The sequence below is a fragment of the Podarcis muralis genome, chromosome 15 (assembly GCF_964188315.1).
Source record: "Podarcis muralis chromosome 15, rPodMur119.hap1.1, whole genome shotgun sequence".
In the NCBI taxonomy this organism is placed as follows: Eukaryota; Metazoa; Chordata; class Lepidosauria; order Squamata; family Lacertidae; genus Podarcis; species Podarcis muralis.
The window spans coordinates 11,370,225-11,391,795 of NC_135669.1; the positions used below are offsets into that span (position 1 = coordinate 11,370,225).

At 45.0% G+C, this 21,571-nt stretch overlaps 1 protein-coding gene across 1 annotated transcript in view; it reads left to right on the forward strand.

Annotated features, from left to right (window-relative positions):
• Positions 1–3,218, forward strand: part of TCF7L1 (transcription factor 7 like 1) — a 69,896-nt gene extending 66,678 nt beyond the window's left edge. The window contains exons 11-12 of the mRNA XM_028708623.2: positions 800–860; positions 2,109–3,218. Of these exons, the coding sequence (XP_028564456.2) occupies positions 800–860; positions 2,109–2,548 (501 nt within the window). The 3' untranslated portion in view covers positions 2,549–3,218. The remainder of the gene's footprint in view (positions 1–799; positions 861–2,108) is intronic.
• The last annotated feature ends 18,353 nt before the right edge of the window (positions 3,219–21,571 follow it).

The window sequence follows — 21,571 nt, forward strand, 5'->3', positions numbered from 1 at the left end:
ACGGTTGTTGTTGCTGCTGCTGCTGCTGTTGTTATTGGAGAGATTTTAAAAAGTGGGGAGAGAGAAGTGGAACAAGGAGAAAGCAGAGGAATGATGACAATGTTAAAATAAGGAAATGGAAGTATGGGATTAGGTGGCCAATTACGGGATGGAATAGTAGCAGAGGGGGAAGATAACCCTTGTAGCCAGTGCTATTTTTCTAGAAAAAGAGGTGGTGGAACTCATCATGAACGACTCTCTTGTCCTCTTATAATGGCAATGGTGCCCACCTGAGATGTGCTGGAACTGAATTCCAGTGAGTTCCAGCTGGAAACAAAGCCTTGCTGGTAACCATCACCTCTAAGTGTTTGCTGAACACTTGCACATACGTTTCCAAGGATTTTTGTAAAGGGATTAAGCTAACTACTTTCTAAGCATTTGTTTAATGCTTCCTTGGAACTCCACATTGACGACTGCTATGACAAAGAACCCAACCGTTACCCTTGTGAAGAGACAGTTTCTTCAAGATGTATGCTGCCAGTTGGATGGCGGTTCTTTGTCATAGCAGTCTTCTTCCTATTTAAGCAAAAAACAGCTGGATTTCCAAGCATAATTATAACCAAAATAAATGTAGTTATGATAGTATGTAGACCTTCTTAATGGCCTAGTATTTCTCTCTGCTATCTTTCTTTACCTATACTCCACAGTTGTTGTTTTTAAAATTCAAGTTTACAACTCAGAGAAACTCTGTAGTAGTCTTATATATTCTTGACTTCCTTTCCTTTCCTTTCACAACTTTTTGTAAATTTATCCCTTTCAGGGTAAGAAAAAGAAGAGAAAAAGAGAGAAACAACCTCAGCAACAAATCCAAGAAACAGGGAGTAAGTACCAATGCCTTGCCCTTCTGTAGTCTGGCCCCAGTCCATAATGGGCATGACAATTCTAATTTTTCCCTCACTGTGAAGGGAAACTGAGAGTCTGGAATTCCTAATATTTGCTACTGCTTGTCAGTCCCCTCTCCAATCCTTGTAAAATAGAAAATGAAGTGTAAATTACTCCCATCCTAGGACAAACACTTAAGAACAAGCATTATATAGCTTCCTTCTACACACAGGGATAGCAAGATGCCAATAGGATTATTAGAAAAGCAGATGGAGGAGGCAGGTGGAGAGGAGAAAAGAGTTAGCCGCTGATCAAGTCCGCACCCCCCCCCTTGAATAATGAACAAGATATGCACTTAATATCAAATGGCTACATTTGAACTTTTGAACAGTTGCTCTCATTTTATCAGTAAGGGCTGCCACTTCCAAATAACTGAGAATCCAAAGAAACAAGATTTGCAGAAGCCGGTAATTCCAAACCTTTTAGAGTTCGTGCAAGAACTTCCAGGATCTGTACATTTTAAATTGTAGACCAGTTTTAGCTTTTGTGAGAGCAAAAACTTGTGGTGCACGCTTGCTTTCTCCTGCTCCAGAAGGTAGAACCCAAACCAATAAATTGAAGTTACAAGAAAGGAGCTTCCGACTAAACATTGGGAAGAACTCTCTGACTTTACGAGCTGTTCAACAGTGGAATGGACTCCCCTCGGAAAGTGGATTCTCCTTCCTTGGAGATATTTAAACAGAGGATGGATGGCCATCTGTCATGGATGCTTTAGCTGAGATTACTTCATTGCAGGGGGTTGGACTCGATGACCCTGACGGATCGCTTCCAACTCTACAATTCTATGAGATAAAGCTAAGGAAACTCACAAAATCCCTAAAACTGTCTAGCATCCTTGAAGTTGAATTCAAGGGGCTTTCAGTGTGGCCTTCTAGAGAGTCTTCTAGTGTCGTGGATTGCTCTGATGCAAGCCAGTCCCTACACCGGTTTGCAACACTGCCTGGGAATGCCTTCTTTCAAATACAGGAAAAAGGCTTTTGTAGCAAAGGAACTTTCCCCCATCTAACCATTTGGCTACTTTTACTACCTGGCATTTATCTGCCGCTTAATCTAGCATTGTCAACACAGTAATGCATTTGGAATTGAACAGCCATATGTCGCTCATGGGGCAGCCATGAGCAAGTCACTGGGCGTGTAGGATAGAAATTAACCGATAAATAACCTTCTTTCTTTTTTGTCACTTACAGATTCTGTGGTGTCAAAGAGCAAGAAGCCTTGTGTGCCATACCTGCCAGCTGACAAATCCTGTGACAGCCCTGCATCCTCTCATGGCAGCATGTTGGATTCTCCAGCCACTCCCTCCACAGCCTTGGCATCACCTGCAGCTCCTGCTGCCACCCATTCTGAACAGGCTCAGCCTCTCTCCCTGACTACCAAGCCTGAATCCAGAGCCCAGCTGTCTCTGCACTCTGCTTCTTTCCTGTCAAGCAAGGCTGCCTCCTCCTCTTCCTCCTCTAGCCTGACAAGCCAATCGTCACTCCTCTCGAGGCCCCTTCCATTTGCCTCCATGCCCCACGCCGCCCTCCTGACATCGCCTCCTTCCTTTGCAGCCATTCCATCTCCTCAAGCTGCCTTGGCTATGTTGCAGGCCCAGCCGCTCTCGTTGGTAACCAAACCGGCTGAATGAGGAAGAATTTCCATCCCGCCTCCCTGCTGAAGCCACAATTGAGATTACAAAGCAGACAAGCCATTATTGGTCAATATTTGACCCTTTCTGAACTCTTCCAGAAGGTGACTCTTGAGGAAGAAAGTGCTCTACTCTCAGAGTTGTTTTCAGTAGTCTATCTAAAGACCATTTTTTTATTTTTATAAAAAACAGAAACAAAAAAAACCCACAATTTTTTTTAATGAAACCCTGAACAGGATGAAAAAGAAAGAAAGCCAAGCCTTATGTTCCTGTCAGAGCCCCCTGGGCACATGGACTTGTACAGATGGATCATCTCTCAACGGTGTTTGCATGTTTTGTTATATCGCTTTTACTATTCCCCGTTCCCTTGGCCAGGCGAAGTGTTGATTTTACCTACTTGCTCCAGCCATCCTGCAGTGCCATCATTTTGATAAAAGACTTCCAACATTTACTAGAAGACACAATACCAGATAAATACAGCGCCTCGCTGTCATGTTGAGATCTGCCCAGCCTTGGGGAGGCCCCTATATTTTTCTGGAGTGATCCATGAAAATGGCAGGACAATCCACCCTGTTTCCTTACAGAATTATTTTGTGTAGCAGGAAGTAGGGGAAAAGGCTTTGGGGAATCGCCTGTTATTTTAACGAAGGAAAATAAATCTGCATCTTAATTTGCTGTGTGCGAGTTTTCAATGAGAGAGTGACACGAACTTTGAAGAGTTTCCATCCTGTACTCCATTTGCATTCTAGGTGCAGCCTTGATTATTTTTATCCTGTGGACCACTGGCATTTTCCCTTCTTATTTGCTCTTCCTCTTCTAATATTCCACAACAGTTTTCTCTCCAGCATCTGCATTAGTCGTGTCGTAGAGAGATAATGGGTATTTGTCATATCCCTTTCCAGAAGTGATGAACCCCTTCCCCTTCATTCTCAAGAACCACAACTAGGTTACATCCTTCTCCCTGTTTGCTTTGGGCACCACTGTAAATCTCTCTTTCAAAGGCTACATGAAAGGAGAAAGAATTAGTAGAGAATAGGTGCAGTACCCAGGCATGTTTTGGAAAGGTTAGGCTTACCCTTCTCAAGGGTCACTGAATAGATTTTGCCTCCTGGTATTCCTGCAGTTTTTTTTAGGAAGCACTAATGAGCCATAAAAAAAAAAACTACAGCCAAGTTTGAACCAGTATGAACAGCACTAATAGGTATTTGCATTAGTTTACATTTTATTTATGTAAATAGGAAGATAATGAGCCTGAGCGGTCACCAAGCATTTGAAAGATAATGAGGCTCCAGTAACTACCTGGCAAGGCAGCCTTCTACTGCAAAACCATAATAGTTTACCATATATGAACTATAACTAAGCCTTAAATAATATGTGCCACATTAGGGAATTTCTCATTTCACCCCGTTTTGCTTTAACTTGCATTATGTCACACAGATTAGTTACCCCTTAACATTCTTTAGACAACATCTTTCATCACACAGACTTGAGTATTAAGCACAAAAAAGAGGATTTCCCTCATGCACACATATGCTGTTTTACATGCTGTTTCATTGGGTATTGGTAGATGTGCTTTATTCTAGATTGTGACTACTCTTCTATTTTATTAATCACTAAATATGGTTACTCAGTTTATGTAATGTAAAACTGTTCTCTTTAAAGAAAGGAAAAATGACTTCAATTTGAATTCCCACTCTTCTCCAACCCTAATAGTATGATCAAGTGAGTAATATATTGCATGTAAGTGCCCCTTAGTAAAATGACACATACACACCCCAGAGCCTAAAATTTATCTCAGTTGACTAGAGAAAGTGTGGGTAATTGCATCTAGCCTGGAACTGACCCAGTTTCTGCAGGCCCTTTGACAAGCACCTATCCATTAATTACCATTCAAAGTTCGATCCATGGAGGTCTGCAGAGGCTTATCTCTGATCTTAACAATGTAGTCCCGCAACTACAGTGCTGTAGTCTCACAACTGGACAAAAATTATTACTTGAATTCTTTAAATTAAAAAGTCATGTAGCTTGGTACCAAATATGAATATAATTGATTGACTAGCATATAATAGCTAGTTACAGATAGGTAGCCGTGTTGGTCTGCCATAGTCAAAACAAAAGAAATTCCTTCCAGTAGCACCTTAAAGACCAACTAAGTTAGTTCTTGGTATGAGCTTTCGTGTGCATGCACACTTCTTCAGATACCCTTCTGAGTAATACCCCTCCCCACCTTTTCACTATATAGAAGGATCTGGCAACTTCTGTTTCAGTGTATCTGAAGAAGTGTGCATGCACACGAAAGCTCATACCAAGAACTAACTTAGTTGGTCTTTAAGGTGCTACTGGAAGGAATTTCTTTTATATAATAGCTTGTTTGCTTTAAAAGCTAGGCTGGGTTAGTTCAGTGTAGCTCTCTCTTTCTCCTTTCAGCAATGTCAAGAAGTGCTTTCTGTGAGGTTCCCAGTGGCCTTCCATCCCAATACTCATCTGGTCCGCAGCTGCTTAACTGGAGGTCTAAAAGAAGGCTAGAATGCTTGAGAAATGAAACTTAAGATTTGGATTCAGTCTGCACAGCATTTTAATTGCAGGCTGGGCCATGAAGAATTGCAAAGCAGGAGTATTTCATATGCTGTGACTTCCTTGTGCAGAAAGCACTTCCGTTTAGAAACAGCATGTGGAAAATATATGTAGATTACAACATGGGGTGACTGCACTTTTGCAGAGTTATTGTACATGGGAAAATTGTAATTGGTCTTAGTGTGTGACACCTAGGGTCTTGAAATAGGGAGTCTGATAAGCAGACTCCAGTGCCTTGTTCTGCCATCAGAAGGCAAAGCTATTAGCCAGCTATCCATTTATTTACACCTGGGCATCACCAGTGCAGCTGGCCAGGTGATAGTGCTTCTACAGAGAGCGTTTGCCCAGTGGAAATCTACCTCATAGACTCTGTTTTGGCTCCTTTAAGCGTGAAAGCAAACTGCTATCAGAACGTTCAAGGCTGCTTGCCAGCTCTTCCGTGTTAACGGCTTACCCACTCTTTATACTCAGTACTTGCTGCATTCCGCTACCCTCAATCTCTCTCTCCAGTAACGATACACTCTTGGACCATCAGGTAACACATAGCTCCTTGCTGTATTTGTATGTAGCTAAATACGTGTGCTTGTTATGCATGGGGAATCTGCTGACATAGTACTAGAAAGTTGTACTAGAAAGTGCTTTCCATTTAGAAAATGTGCAGTGTTTTCGAAGGCTGTAGCAAGGTGAAAATCTACGATTGTGACACCCGGTAGTAAAGTATCACCTCTTCTACAGGCATTCCTGGCTAAAAGTGAGTACAGGTTTTGCGGGGAAGGGAGTAACCTTGTGGTCATTTCGCTCAAGTTTGCCTGTTGCAGGTGAGAGATTTGCAGTCCTTATGGCAGTTTTAAACTCTGAAAATGAGCCTCACTTTTCACAACAGCCAGTTTCCTACTTGTCTACTGTGTGTGTCCCAGTAGATACCTGTTACCTAGATAGAGGGCACATGCTGGACACACATGAGACCTGATTGGCCATGGCATGAGTCCCTCCCATGTTTTTCAGGTATGGTTCCACTTCTTTAATGTTACAAGATTTTGCAGGGTTGCATTCTTGGCCATGTCGGGTGAATTGGCCTTACCACTTTTTAATGTTTCAGTTACAGATGGGTAGCCGTGTTGGTCTGCCATAGTCAAAACAAAAAAAATTCCTTCCAGCAGCACCTTAAAGACCAACTAAGTTAGTTCTTGGTATGAGCTTTCGTGTGCATGCACACTTCTTCAGATACACTGCACTGCAGTGTATCTGAAGAAGTGTGCATGCACACGAAAGCTCATACCAAGAACTAACTTAGTTGGTCTTTAAGGTGCTGCTGGAAGGAATTTTTTTTGTTTTCACTTTTTAATGAAATACTTTATTAGCCTGGCACTTTGGAAGGGCTGCAAATGGGCAAATATGATACTATAGCTACTTCTTTTATAAGGATCTTTTTCCAAATTGCATTTCAGTGGCTTCTGCCAAGAATTTCGGCGTGCAAGCTTATGGCTGCGAGACTCTGAAACTCATTCTGTGCCAAAAGAAAGCCACTCCTGAAAGCTCTTCATGCTCCTAGAGCAAGATGAGACTTACCCAAGCTAGGATTTTGAGGTTGAAAAAGATGAGTGCTCATTGCCAGTTCAGTTACACCAGGGGGAGAAAGCAGAGAGCACACTTGCGTGTCAGGGCTTGTGATTTATTGCCTCAGAAAAGTACCTGATAGAAGAAAGAGCTGAAAGAGAGAGAGAAGGAAGGAAGCAGAATAACTTCGTATATCAGTAACTTGATCTTCAGTAAAAGAAGAAGAAACAAGCCAGGTCCAGAGGCAAAAGAACAAATTATCTGAATTTTCTACAGTGTCTCGGGATGCAGCTTTAAGAAGGAATCAAAAACTTGGCAAGAAGATCATCCAGCAAGCGCTACTGAAACTGTGTGTGTGTCTCCATCATTTTTATTTTTCCACAGAAAACAGGATTCGAGGGTTCTGTGTTGTTAACCGTTCAACAATGGCCTTTTTTCCTGAGAAGCACAAGTTGATTTTTATAAAGAAAAGAAGAAGTCTTGTCTCAAGAAAACATTGGCTGTTTGGCAAGGAGCACCTGGGTCATGTGCAACCTCGCTCTGAGAACCCCAAGAGCTGCCTGCAGACAAGCAGCCTCTTGAATCAGATTTCATGGAAAATTAAGGGCATGAAGCGACCTGTCAGAATAATTAAAGTCTGACCCAGGGCCAGACAGCTTCAAACAGATGTTGGGCTTCAGCAGGAGAATATTTCTTTGTTTTACACTGCATTTTCCCATACGGAAAAGAACATCTGTTTGGATGATTTTTGCACAGCCCCTCTGCTCTCTTGGGTCTGGATTCTCCACCAGCTAAAGGGGTGCAACAGGCAAAATAGCCCCACAGCCCTGCTTTGTGCCAAGGAGCACATTGTCTGCTTCCGGAGCGGCTGGAGTAGGAAGCATGGCATGAAGTCACTTAGTTGTTAAGTTTCTCTAGTCTCACACCCTCAGAAAAGCTGCTTGGCCCACAGAGTCCCTGCATTCTTCCTCTCTTTGCTCCTCGCACTTAGAGCAGCCCGATGCTCCACCTTTGGACTGGTATTTTTCCTTCAGAAGAGGAAGTGGAAGAAAACAAATTTCCAGTCTACCAGGTACAAATGTCTTTGGGTACGTGTCCACATATCAGATTTCCATCCAGTGCATCAGTAATAAAACATCTTTTAATTGCCCCAGTTAATTTAAGAAGATAGTCAGGCTTGTGTTTGTCACTCCAAAATATCTGGAGGGCAGCAGATTGGGGGAAGCTGTTCTAGGCACTCCTTTGCCTTTAAACTGATTACCACAGTGGCATAGTATGGTTGCCATCTTTTTCAACCAGGCAGCCCAAACAGGTCTTTCTTACTAGTTAATAAGCTGGAAACCTACAGAGATGAATACTAAAAATGGCAGGCTGGTTATTTTTCAAAAGCTCAGAACCAGCGTCTCAATCTTAGCAGTACTGCACTTTTCTCATCATGCTAATTCTATGAATCCTGGATTTTTCCTGATGCTGCTGTCCACAGCTCTCATTGGAAAGAGCACCTGTAGAGTTTAACTGCAACCTAACTGGTTACCATTTGATGACAAGTTCTGGAGACTTTCTTCACACCACATCCCAAGCAGGGAACGTCCTGACCCCTCCCCATGAAGACAAATTAAGATCTACCTAGATCCTTTGCTATTTCTCTGCAGCTTCTGATATCCCAGTTGTTGCTGAATAACAAGATTTCATTCATGACTGGCTTTGCATCTTGGGCACTGCCCCTATGAGAGTAGTCCTTCAGGCACTTTCCTTATGTTTCTGAACTGAATAGAATTCAATTCTCAGGTGAGTTGCGAGGAAACACAACACTTCATTGTTTTCATAGAGGACGAAAAAAACCAGCCAGAGCTCTGATGTCACAGCTCAGGAAGTGAATTACTAGCCAGATCCAACACACAGTAAGGAGCCTGTCTCAACAGCAGCAACCAAGAGAGAGAGAGAGAGGCCTGCGGGCCCCAGAAAACTAGTAGCAGCTGTAGCAGCCGCACATAAAATGTTCTCTTGCAAAGCCTCCTCCAAGAAGCGTCTGCTAATCTCCAACAAGGGTTTTCTAAAGCTCATACCATTTGTGTGTTTGGGTGATAACAGTCCCGTGTTCTTGCCTTTGGAATGATTGTTCTCATTAGCTTGTATTATTTATCTGACGCCCATTGCTTTTAGTATTCCTGCATTCTTCTTGTGTGTAGAACAGCCTTTGTCAGCCTGGTGCCCTCCAGATGTTTCAGACTGCAACTCCCATTAGTCCCAGCCAGGGTTGGCTTGGGCTGTTGGGAGTTGTAGTCCAAGACATCAGGAGGGCACCTGATTGGTGAAAGCTGGTGCAGAACCTCAGGATGTGTCTGTATGTGCACTAGGAACTGTCTGTGTGTGATATCTCCATGAAAGCAAATTAGGCAGGTTATGTGGCACTGAAGAGACATCCTGGATGAAGCTGTAGGATACACTTCCTGGTGATCCACTTAGGAAACTGCCTTGTATTGAGTCAGACCATTGGGACATCTAGCTTTGTATCGTCTACACTTGACTGCCATCAGCTCTCCAGGTTTTCAGGTAGGGGACTGATGGGGACTGAGCCTGGGACTTTCTCTACAGACCTATGGCTCTTCTTCAGCATTTAATGGCATTGATGGGGGGGGGGGAAAGACAGCACACAATGGTTTTAGACTTGTAACGTTTGTGAAACTGGCCCTGAAATTTAGGCTGGCTCTTTTAATATGTTTACCATAGGCATCATTGTCTCTTGGCATCATAGGTTGTGTCTGTTGGCTCTCTAACAGCACATTCCTATGTGCATGGGAACTCATAAGCATGTCCCATTGACTTCAGTAGGATCTACTCATTAGTAAAAGTGCACAGGATTGCTGCCTAAAGCTCCCAGAAGTTTGCTATTCTCTTAGGCATGCTAAAATATCAAGAGCAGATTAACAACATTAGTCCTCCCAACAGGGAACCTGATTGTGCTATTTATAGCATTTGAGAAGTGTGAACTACCAACCCAGTGTTTGTGAACTTGTTCATGCAGCGGATGGGATGGATTAAAAAAGAAAAGAAAAAGAGCGTACCCCTCTGCATACAGAAGGTGCTTCCTGGTTGTGGAAGGGCTGTTTTTACACCTTGCACTACATAAGAATTGCTCAAAGAAAAAGTGAAACTAAATTCTAGGATGTGCCTTTGATAGTACAGATCCTTGCCTGTCAAATGCTCGCACAAGTGGATGTGTAAGAAATACCATTACAACATTGAGTATATGCTTGTGAAGATTCTTGCTCAGGCGTTTGCAGCACATTTCTGGGGCTGCGTCCTTTCTGAAAACTGTTCTTTAGATCCATCCCATTGGCTCAGTTCAGTTGTAAGGATCCTGGTCTGAAACGTCATGGTTAAGTCAGCCCAGGAACGACCCTCTTAGTTTCGTAAGCCACTGTTTCCCATGAACCAGGAAACTGTGCTTTAAGGGCTCCCTCAAAACCAGGGCATGGTTTTCCAGAATTCCCTATGAAGAGGGCTTGATTGTTAAACCGCTCTGGGAATTGTAGCTCTGGGAGGGGAATAGAGATCACCGATCAACACCCTTAACAAACTACAGCTCCCAGAATTGTTGGGGGGGGGGAGCCAAGACTGTTTAAAGTGACATCACAGTGCTTTCAATGTATGCTGTGAATGTGACCTTTGTTTGGCAATTGGGGGAGTACAAGATTGTCCCTATTTTCACCCGTGAAATGCGTATATAACTATTTGCTCTTCCTGCTCTCCACCCGACCCCCCCAGAAATAAGCCTCTAAAAGCACTGGTCAGTTATGCGGGTTATGGCAGGTAATGTCTGCATCCTTCTGTTGGTACCGCCAGTGCCGGTCTGCTTCTTGTTGTTATCTTTGTGGTTTGCCTGTCTCTGGTAGCCCCAAGTGGCATCCGTGCTGGCAAGAGCAGGGGCGAGGGCTGGAGCATTAGGCCAACACAGCAATTTGGAGGAACAGTCTGCTGGAGTTGGGGGGTGGGGAATAATAAGAAACTGAAATGGTAAATCTCTAGCTTACCTCCAGCAGCTGTGCAGACATAACAGAAGAGGTAGTTCTCAAGTTACTTCCCCAAGCCTCTCCTAGAAACCCAATGGACTTCCCTTGGGAGTTTAATAGTCTTAGTCTGGGCTGTCAAAAGGCGCACAGGCCTGCGTGGCAGTTTATTGCTCTTCTCTTTCACCCTCCCCAAGCCTTTGTTTGCGGGGTGGGGGTGGGGGTTGTTTTGTTTCCCTCCCTGCCCCCCTTTCCCCTGCCATAATGAGCTTGTGTAGGCAGGTCCTAAAACTATTATCGTACCTCTTTAGGGATCTACTGGACATCTCATTAAGCGGCTGAGGGTAGGTGAAGCACTTTTTCAAGAGCTTGTTATCGGCCCTCTTGAGTGTGGGTAGCATCTGTGGTTCGTGCTCCTAGCTTTGTGCATCTTTCTTTTGGAACAGAGGTTTGCTTCTGCCACTTTTGCTTGCATAACTAATTGTGGTCAGTGCCGGAGATGCGCCCACCCACCTCCTAAGTCTCTCTTCAAATCAAACTCTTTCGCTCTCCCCCCCTCCACTAACTGAGATGCTTAATGAGGTCCCAGGGGGACCCTGCAGAGAGAGAACTAATTAGGGACTTGGATGCAAAACCATCGAACGGCACAAGACGAAACGAGGGCTTCCTTGAACCCACCTTTTGTGACAGACCATGGGGGAGGAATGCCAGATGTCCTCCTTCCTAGTTCTGCCTCCCCCCAGCCTCCGCTGGCCTGCCCAAGCAGCTGGTGCAGAGGCAGAGGCGACGCTTAATACATTTTAATTAGCATCATTAAACTCTTTCAATTTGCTAATTGTTTCTCCTTTTGATCTTCTCTTCTGACCAAATTAACCCTCCAGGGAAGGAAAGGGATGATATGTGTGTGCTTTAGAACCGTTTCCAGCCAGGTGAAGACTTCATTATCCATTGTGATGGAGACCCCTATGGGCAAAGCTGGCTGCCAAGATGGGGTGGGGTGCAGAAATGACCATGGCGGAGGATGCAATCTGAGAGGTAGACCGCAAGATGCTTTGCACTGTTGCAGGGACACTGGGGCACACCTCGGATTGGACATGGTAGCCACTGGAGGCAACAAAGCGGATATGCTGTGCTTGTATGATGCTGCAGAATAGATTTTTCCTCCTTGATAGGTCTAGCTAAGATGACTTAATGTTACTTGCATCGAGCTCGGTTGGTTAGAGCACCGTGATGATAACGCCAAGGTTGCAGGTTCAAACCCTGTATGGGGCAGCTGCATATTCTTGAATTGCAGGCGGTTGCACTAGATCAGCATTTCCCAAACTTTTTAATGTCTAATGTTTTACAGTTTTTTAGGTGTTGTAAGCAGCCCAGAGGGACGCGGGTGGCGCTGTGGGTTAAAGCCTCAGCACCTAGGACTTGCCGATTAAAAGGTTGGCGGTTCGAATCCCTGCGGCGGGGTGCGCTCCTGTCGCTCGGTCCCAGCGTCTGCCAACCTAGCAGTTCGAAAGCACCCCCGGGTGCAAGTAGATAAATAGGGACCGCTTACCAGCGGGAAGGTAAACGGCGTTCCGTGTGCTGCGCTGGCTCGCCAGATGCAGCTTTGTCACGCGGGCCACGTGACCCGGAAGTGTCTGCGGACAGCGCTGGCCCCCGGCCTCTTGAGTGAGATGGGCGCACAACCCTAGAGTCTGTCAAGACTGGCCCGTACGGGCAGGGGTACCTTTACCTTTTTAAGCAGCCCAGAGTAGCTGGGGCAGGGGTTGGCAACCCGCGGCTCCAGAGCCACATGTGGCTCTTTTACACCTTTGCCGCGACTCCGGGGCGGATACTAGCGAGGGGAGGAGGCGCATTGTGTGCCCCGACACTCCCCACTCTGGTGGGTGCTGTACTGGCTGTGACGTCGCATGGGAGCGGTGCGTGCGTTAGTCACACACCGTCCCGACGTCACCTTCCCGCCCGCCCGCTACATTGTAAGGGGCATGTACGCTGGTCACTGCATTGAAAGGGAGCATGTACGCTGGTCACTGTTTTGAAGGGGAGTGAAGAACACACACACACAAAAAGGTAACTTGTTAATTTAACGTTTATTTCTGTGAGGAGGAGTAATTCTGAGGGGTCAAACAAAGAAATAATAAAAAAGTGACAAAAAAGTTATTTTTATAATGACGAGTTTTGCGGCTCCCAATTTTATTTTCTTTGGAAACGGGTCCAAGTGGCTCTTTTTGTCTTAAAGGTTGCAGACCCCTGGGGTGGGGAAACCCAGCCAGATGGGTGGGGTATTATTGTTATTATCAATATTATTATTATTATTATTATTATTATTATTATTATTATTATTATTATTATCAGGAATGGAGGTATATTTAAGTAGTGCAGCATTCACATGGGACTGCATCTCTCTCCTAGCCTTTAAAAAAAGTCATTTAAACTAGTTCATGAACTTCCTGCCGTGGTGGCCTCCCAGAGTAGTTTGATACTGGAATGCCTATATGAATGGGTTCCGCAGGAGGAACCAATTAATTCAGCTTCCCTGGGCAGAAATTTATAGCTTAAAGAGCTTCCAATTGTAGTCACATGGCTGCCAGGGCAGCAGGAGGAGAGGAATCTGCAAGAGGATATAGGACGGCTTCCTTGTATTCAGTGTAGTTCTGGAGAAAAGCAAGAGGAAGCCAGGACAAATCAGTTCTATATAAGGAATGCATGCAGCCCTGCAGTTTGGTGCCGAAATTAGTTATGAGAGTTGGTTCAGCACATGCTAGTTAAACATGGGCGGGGGTGTGTGTGTGTCATGCTGTTTTTATAGAAAAAGAGGTGCTGGAACTCCCCACGAATGCCTCCCTTGTTCTCTTGTGAGGGCAATGGCGCCCACCTGAGAGGTGCTGGAACTGGGTGTCAGTGAGTTCCGGCTCCCCAAAAGCTCTGATGTGAATCCATCCACTAAAGCACTCATATTTCTTTGGCAGGTGTCAAATTGCCATGCTTCCTTGACTTCTTTTCCTCCCCTGGGACATCCACTCAAGGCCATCATCCAATTATTGAGATCCTGTTCTTTTTTCCAGTCTGCAGAAACATATATGTACACGTACACACACACATACACAGCAGCCGGCAACATTCTGCAAACCCTCCCACCCCTGGCAGAAGCACCAAAGAGTCAGCTTGCTGCTTAAAAATAGCGGAGGTCATATCCGTTACGTACATGTGAGTTTTGTACATGCATATGTGAGTTTTGTAGAATAAACGACTGTACTAAACTCATTGTTTGTTTCAATTAATTTGCACAAGGGTGTGTGTGTGTGTATATGTATGTGTGTGTGTGTGTGTGTGTGTGTGTGTGTGTGTGTGTATATGTGTGTGTGTGTGTGTATATGTATGTATGTATGTATGTTTCTAGTGAAATTGAGTATAGCACTATAACTTCATTCCATAACTTTTTCTCTTTTTTTCCAAATTAGTTTTTAAACCATTTCTGGTTGCTGCCATTAACCATGTTTCTAAAATGTTGGTGACTGGCAAGTATTTATTTCTTTTTTAAAAATAAAACAAAATAGCTCTTTGGGATTGTACTGCTCCAGCACCCACCCACAGCATCTATGCCATGCCCACTGGTGTGGACAGAATATTGTGGGGTAATGCTACATACAATTTGGAAGCTAACTGCCACAAGAGTTCCACATGTGTTAAGACCTATCATTCCCGCTGGGAAACAGATTGTGCCTGCTGTTGCATTGTTAGTCTTTATTTTATGATGGCCTAGAGAGAGAAAAAGAAAGTTGTCGGCAACTAAATCTCTGTCTCTCTACACACTCTGATTTCAAAGCACCTTCAAAACACCTTTCCCTCAAAGACTGCTGGGCGCTATAGTTAGCTAAGAATCATAATTCTGTGGGTGGTAACCCACAGTGCCCATAACTCTTCTAGGGAAAGAAGGTCCTTTCAAAGATGCTTTTTTAAAGGCACTGTGAGTGCACAGCCTGGTTTTTGTGTTGGTTAGACCTAAAATTGTTTCCTGGGAGGGCAGCTTTGCTGTAGCATTTGTGTGACCATTGCAGTGCTAGCAGAGATAAAAATGAGCTTGTGTGTTTATTTTTCTGACTGCTCAGGACAATTTACCGTACTTTTCTGTGTATAAGATTAGGTTTTCTTTTTTACTAAAAAATAATGCTAAAAAAGGGGGGTAGTCTTATACATGGGGGCACTCCCCCCCCCATTTTCTTAATTTTGAGTCCCCCAATATAGAGGGTGTCTTATACACGGGGGCGTCTTATAGGCGGAAAAATACGGTACATAAGCAGCGCATAGGGGTGTGTTTTTCTTCTCCCCCAAAAAGCCAGCCTCCTCACTGCTGAGCGGCTTCTAACAGTTACAGAAAAGTTAAAATCTTATTCATGCTAAGAGTTAGCACACTTAGAGCTACATTATTGTATAAATCTTAAGGATAAGGTAAAGGTAAAGGGACCCCTGACCATTAGGTCCAGTCGTGACCGACTCTGGGGTTGCGGTGCTCACCTCGCTTTATTGCCGCGGGAGCCGGCGTACAGCTTCCGGGTCATGTGGCCAGCATAACTAAGCCACTTCTGGCGAACCAGAGCAGCGCACGGAAACGCCGTTTACCTTCCCGCCTGAGCGGTACCTATTTATCTACTTGCACTTTGATGTGCTTTCAAACCGCTAGGTTGGCAGGAGCAGGGACCGAGCAACGGGAGCTCACCCCATCACGGGGATTCGAACCACCAACCTTCTGATCGGCAAGTCCTAGGCTCTGTGGTTTAACCCACAGCACCATCCGCGTCCCTAAATTCTTGTATAAATGCCCAAATAAAGAGAAACCGAGGAGCAAGGGGATTCCGAGGATTTCTGAAACATTTACTTAGAGCCATGGGTGCCACAGGGATTTTCAGGTTTCTATTTTGAAGGCATCCTGCCCACCCAGACCACTGATTTACAAAGCAGACCTTGCAAAAAGTTGCTGCTCCTAAGTTTACAACATGATGATGATGCCTGGGACCCTTATAAGAAAGAGCAGCTGCCCAGGTGTTCTTGTTTTTTAACTTTTGCTCTCTCTCAACACTTTTGTGGGGAATGCTTTTACCCCCTGTTTCAGGCACAGGAATGTACATTTTTAAGGTACTTTTTCAATACCTTAAAAATGTTAAATACATTGTTTTTGAATTTTTATCCTTTATATTTGTGTGTTTATCAGTCATGCATGCTTTAGTTGAGATTCCTGCATAGGGGGGTGGACTAGATGGCCCTTCCCACTCTTATGTTTCTCTATTCTTTGTGAGCTGCCTTGAGGGGCTATTTTGGCTGAAAGGCAGCATTTAAATAAATGATAAGATCTTAAGAAGATAGGATATAAGATAATGGATTGTTAATCCTGCCTCCGCCTAGGCTCTTGACAATTGCCTATACAGTCATACCTCGAGTTACAGACTTTGGGTTGGGGCCGAAACCCGGAAATACCGGAATGGGTTACTTCCGGGTTTTGGCAGTCGCGCATGCACAGAAGCGCTGAATCGCTCTTTGCGCATGCGCAGAAGTGCTGAATCGCAACCCGCGCGTGCGCAGACGTGCTGCTGTGGGTTGTGGACGTGCATCCTGCATGGATCACATTCGCAACCCGAGCGTCCACTGTACTGACATTGACAAGTTTATGACTCAGCCGCACAAGCATCAATGGCTCATATCATAAAATGTAATATCAGTCATGCTGCCTGAGCTTACATGTATGTATACTCTGCAACGGCTCCTTCATCGTTCACCTATTCCCAGTAAAGTCGGCATGGGATCACAATCATGCAATGTAATTCTATATTTATGCAGAAGTTAAGGGTTCAGGGGGGCTTACTTCCTGGTAAGTGTGCACAGGATTCAAGCATTAATAGTTCGCGATGTGTCTCTCTTACTGGTGCTGGTGGACCAAGGAAAACAACAACTGATTCTTGGTAGTTCAGCATAAACCTCTAGGTGAGTCATTCAGTGTCCTAGATTGTGGTTTGCAACATCATGCACGGTAGCCGAACAAATTGAAACTCAGCAGCGCCAAATTAGCTTCCTCTGGCTAACCAATTTCTTTCCTACAGTATAAACTCACCTGCTCTGGCTCAGTTTTCTCTATGTGGGAGCATATTCAGCAGTGTTTGCATGGAGGGGACTATTCCAAGCTCCTCATCTTTTCTGGATGAGTTCATTAGGCGCAGCTGCAAAATAAAACATAATGCTAATTCTCTACATTTTATTTCCAGATGAAAAAACGGTCTCCCTTGCATACACAAAAGAAACGTGCTGATCGTAAAGGAAGAGCTAGCTTAGAAAGGAGTGTTCCCATAGCCCATAGCCACGTTCACGGAAATGAATATTTTTGGGTAACCGGTTGTGGCAAACCCATTTAAAAAGCGTGGCGAAACCAAAGACAAGGCCATTTAGGTATCATTTGTAGGGCTGTTGGAGCCGTCCCATCCCGGCTGCTGCTCCGTGCGGAAAAATCTTGGCAAAGGTTTCGGTTTGGGGGAAATCAGGATTCGTATAGCAGGCTTAAAAACTCTTGGCTGTTCAGAGTGTTAGCAGAGACCGTGACATTTCACAAAACCACAAAGTCATGAGTGAAATCTTAGCAGTCTCCTGTGGCTCAAATAAGATGCGGTGGTGATTCTCTCCCTTCCTCCCTCCCTTTCCCCCTCCCCCCAACTCATGTGGGTATGTCCTCCAAAGTATGGGAAGAGCTCCAGACGTTCATTTCTAAAGATTAAAAATGCCACGGCTCCAATTCTGGCCAGTCCCTTTAAATCAAGCGAGGGCAACCCGCAATCCAAAGGAGTAACATTCAGCCTAATTTCATGTGTGTATCATGTATGAGTGAGGTGGGGGTGACAGAAAGAGAAAGGAAAGGCAGCCTGCTAACTTTTGGCTCTGCCAGCTGCTGACTTTGGCCATGAACTCCAACGGTGTACATCTTGCCAACATATTACCCGCAAGGAAACTGGGCCCTCAATGGGGGAAAAAATGGTTCTGCATTCCTGTTACAAATGTTCTGCGGCAGCAAGAAAAGCTACATACCCCATTCATCGTGACAGCTTCCTTTTTTCTGCCCCTTTCACTCAGAAAATACAACTTTCCCAATTTAATAGAATATCTCTGTGCTTCCACAGGTGAAGGTGACTCAACCTGTCACTAGGTTATGGCCTATACAGTGGTGCCCCGCAAGACGAATGCCTCGCAAGACGAAAAACTCGCTAGACGAAAGGGTTTTCCGTTTTTTGAGTCGTTCCGCAAGACGAATTTCCCTATAGGCTTGCTTCGCAAGACGAAACGTCTTGCGAGTTCTTGCGAGTTTGTTTCCTTTTTCTTAAAGCCGCTAATAGCCGCTAAGCCGCTAATAGCCGTGCTTCGCAAGCGAAAAAACCGCTAGACGAAGAGACTCGCGGAACGGATTAATTTCGTCTTGCGAGGCACCACTGTATTAAACGTCTCAACCATTTTCTAGGTTGCGTTTGAGCCATTTCCTTCATTACGGTCCAACTCTGCTCTTTAGGAATCCACTCGTAAGCCTTCCTTACCCGAAAGGCATTGCCTTCATGCTGAATTTGTGTGTGTGTCCCAACATTAAATTGTAGCTTGAGTGTGGAGTAATCGTGATCCAAAGTACCGGTAAATTGGGGGGGGGGCGTATTTAGACTTCTGATCACAAACTGTGGTCCCAATGCAGATCACCCTGATTCCAACATTTGGGGCTCACTTGACTACACATTGTTAGACATTTTGCAACAGAGTGGCTATTCTCTTTCCATCTTAAAGCCATGATGTGGTGCTGCTAAAATGTCCACATCTGGAAGCACCCCAAAGTTTGGGCCATAATTTTATGTTTTGAATTGGCCTTAATCCACGAAGAAAGGGCAAAAATGAGTGAGTGAGTGTGAAGCATATAGACATGCTTTTATTATTACAACTCTCTACACCAGCTGTAATAATGGTTAAATTGAGACAAAGTATAAATATGCCCACATTTATATTGATTATTTGTAATTAAGATAGTATATGAGAGGATTAACAACATCTGGAGGGTTATGGTCTCCCCACCCATTCCCAGTATTATTCACTCAAACAAAGGCTCAGGAGACTACATTGTTTCATCTTAGTACAATGATGCTAGTATTTAATGACTCTCCGTCTAGTTATTTTCCCTTCTCTATTTTCCGCCTTAGAATAAAACCGTGAGCCTTTACTATAACCAAAGAAGGGTAAATGCCCAATCCAAATGAGTTTGCAATTATTATTTTTGAATCCACTTTTAAAAACCATGTAATGTGAATTGTCTCTCTTCTTTCTAAGTTGATATCTTGTGTTAATTCCCCCGCCCCCCACGGAATACCATAGAATTGGAGGGAGGGGGCACCAGGACAAACTTCTCAAAGATCTGACAACTTTCTGTCTCAAAAAAAGAACCCCGCCAGTTTATGGTAAAATCTAAGCTTTTCACTCATTCCCTGATTTTTAAGAGCTCAGGAAGCATATAGGCCACAAGATGGCGCTCCATTACCATTGTCAGAGTAATTTTTTTAGACCTAACAAGCTTTGATGTACATATAGCAGACATGTATGTGCTTTAAATCTGGTACCTTCCCCGATGACTGCAGTGGACTCCAGTTGGCAAAAGCTTACACCAACAGAAACCTGTTAAGTCTTAAAAGGTCTTCTTCACATGTGTTGCTGTAAGAGATTATCAGCACATTTACCCCTTTGGAAGAGCTTCTCTAAGCCCCTTGATCCTTAGTAAAGGTAAAGGGACCTCTGACCATTAAGTCTAGTCGTGACTGACTCTGGGGTTGCGGCGCTCATCTCGCTTTATTGGCCGAGGGAGCCGGCGTACAGCTTCCGGGTCATGTGGCCAGCATGACTAAGCCACTTCTGGCAAACCAGAGCAGGGCACGGAAACGCCTTTCACCTTCCCGCCAGAGCGGTACCTAATTATCTACTTGCACTTTGATGTGCTTTCGAGCTGCTAGGTTGGCAGGAGCAGGGACCGAGCAACCGGAGCTCACCCCGTCGTGGGGATTTGAACCGCTGACCTTCTGATCGGCAAATCTTAGGCTCTGTGGTTTAACCCACAGCGCCACCCACGTCCCCTTTGATCCATAGTAAGGTAAAGGTAAAGGTACCCCTGCCCGTACGGGCCAGTCTTGCCAGACTCTAGGGTTGTGCGCTCATCTCACTCTATAGGTCGGGAGCCAGCGCTGTCCGCAGACACTTCCGGGTCACGTGGCCAGCGTGACAAGCTGCATCTGGCAAGCCAGCGCAGCACACGGAACGCCGTTTACCTTCCCGCTGGTAAGCGGTCCCTATTTATCTACTTGCACCCGGGGTGCTTTCGAACTGCTAGGTTGGCAGGTGCTGGGACTGAACGACAGGAGCGCACCCCGCCGCGGGGATTCAAACCGCCGACCATGCGATCGGCAAGTCCTAGGCGCTGAGGTTTTACCCACAGCGCCACCCGCGTCCCTTGATCCATAGTACTGTACAGTTAACTGCTCCTTTCAACACTGAGGATGCTAAAAAGCACACACTGCGATTTAGCCCATTCAGGGGCAGCCAACGTGGTGCCCTCCATTATGTTGCGAACGAGAACTTCCACCACCCATGACCATTGGCCACGCTTGTCGCTTCCACTTTGTCCAGGTATCCAACTTCGTCTAAAAAAAATTGCTTCCATTCATCTTTTCAGTAGGAACCTATTCAGTGGTGTTAGTATACCTTTTGGTTCTCGGGAGAGAACTACCTATTTCATTTGGAGCAAAATTCCCAATAGCTCAGCCAGGAATTCGTAGTTACACCATCAGGATTGTCCCTCACCATATCATATTCCAAGGGGGGTTGAGTTTGCAGCACTGCATCTATACACTTAAAAGATCCTCTGTAAGCTCTCTTTTTAGCTATAAATTTTGGAGAAACAGCTTGTGGGCAAAAGGTTTGATTGGCCATTGGCTGTGCTAGCTTGGGGTTGATGGGAGCGCATCACACTGGGCTAGCCTTTTAACAAATTTCCACGCTGCGATCTTTTTTGATCAACATCCGTTGTCCCTCTCTAAGTGGAGGCAAAGGAAAAGCACTGTTGCCACAAAAAAGCGCTGCAGCCATTCAGACCATATAAGAGAGAAAATGGGGGGGGGGGGGTTCTCATCAGACAAGAAGCCATCGCTTGTGTTCTTTAAATGACAGCATGCCCTGAAATTTTTTACAGATTATCATGGTACATGGTCATCCATTGCAAGCAGCCCATTTTAATTTCCTGAAACCAAATTCATTGCAAGTTGTAGAAGCCGAGTCCGCTCCATTCTCCGCATCCTCTCACTTCGCTTGTCCTAGGCCATGGGTAGGCAACCTAAGGCCCGGGGGCCGGATCCGACCCAATCGCCTTCTAAATCCAGCCCGCGGACGGTCCAGGAATCAGGATGTTTTTACATGAGTAGAATGTGTCCTTTTATTTAAAATGCATCGCTGGGTTATTTGTGGAGCATAGGAATTCACTCATTTTTTATAAAAAAAATTCAAAATATAGTCCGGCCCCCAAAAGGTCTGAGGGACAGTGGACTGGCCCCCTGCTGAAAAAGTTTGCTGACCCCTGCCCTAGGCGCTGCTTTGGAAAAAGGCCAAGGCCAACAACTGCTGGGGGATCCCACACGCTCGCCCTCCCCTTTCCAATCCATTTCAAGGGCAGCTTTTGTTTTTGTTTTTAATTCAAAAAATCCGGGCTGCGTGTCACTCTACCCTTTTTTCTTTTCGTAGCTCTACTATCGGCCCGCTCCTTCGCTCCTCCTCCCAAGCGTTCGCGGCGGAGAGTCGGGGCCCCGCCCCGCCCCGATCTCGCGAGAGCAGCGGCTTC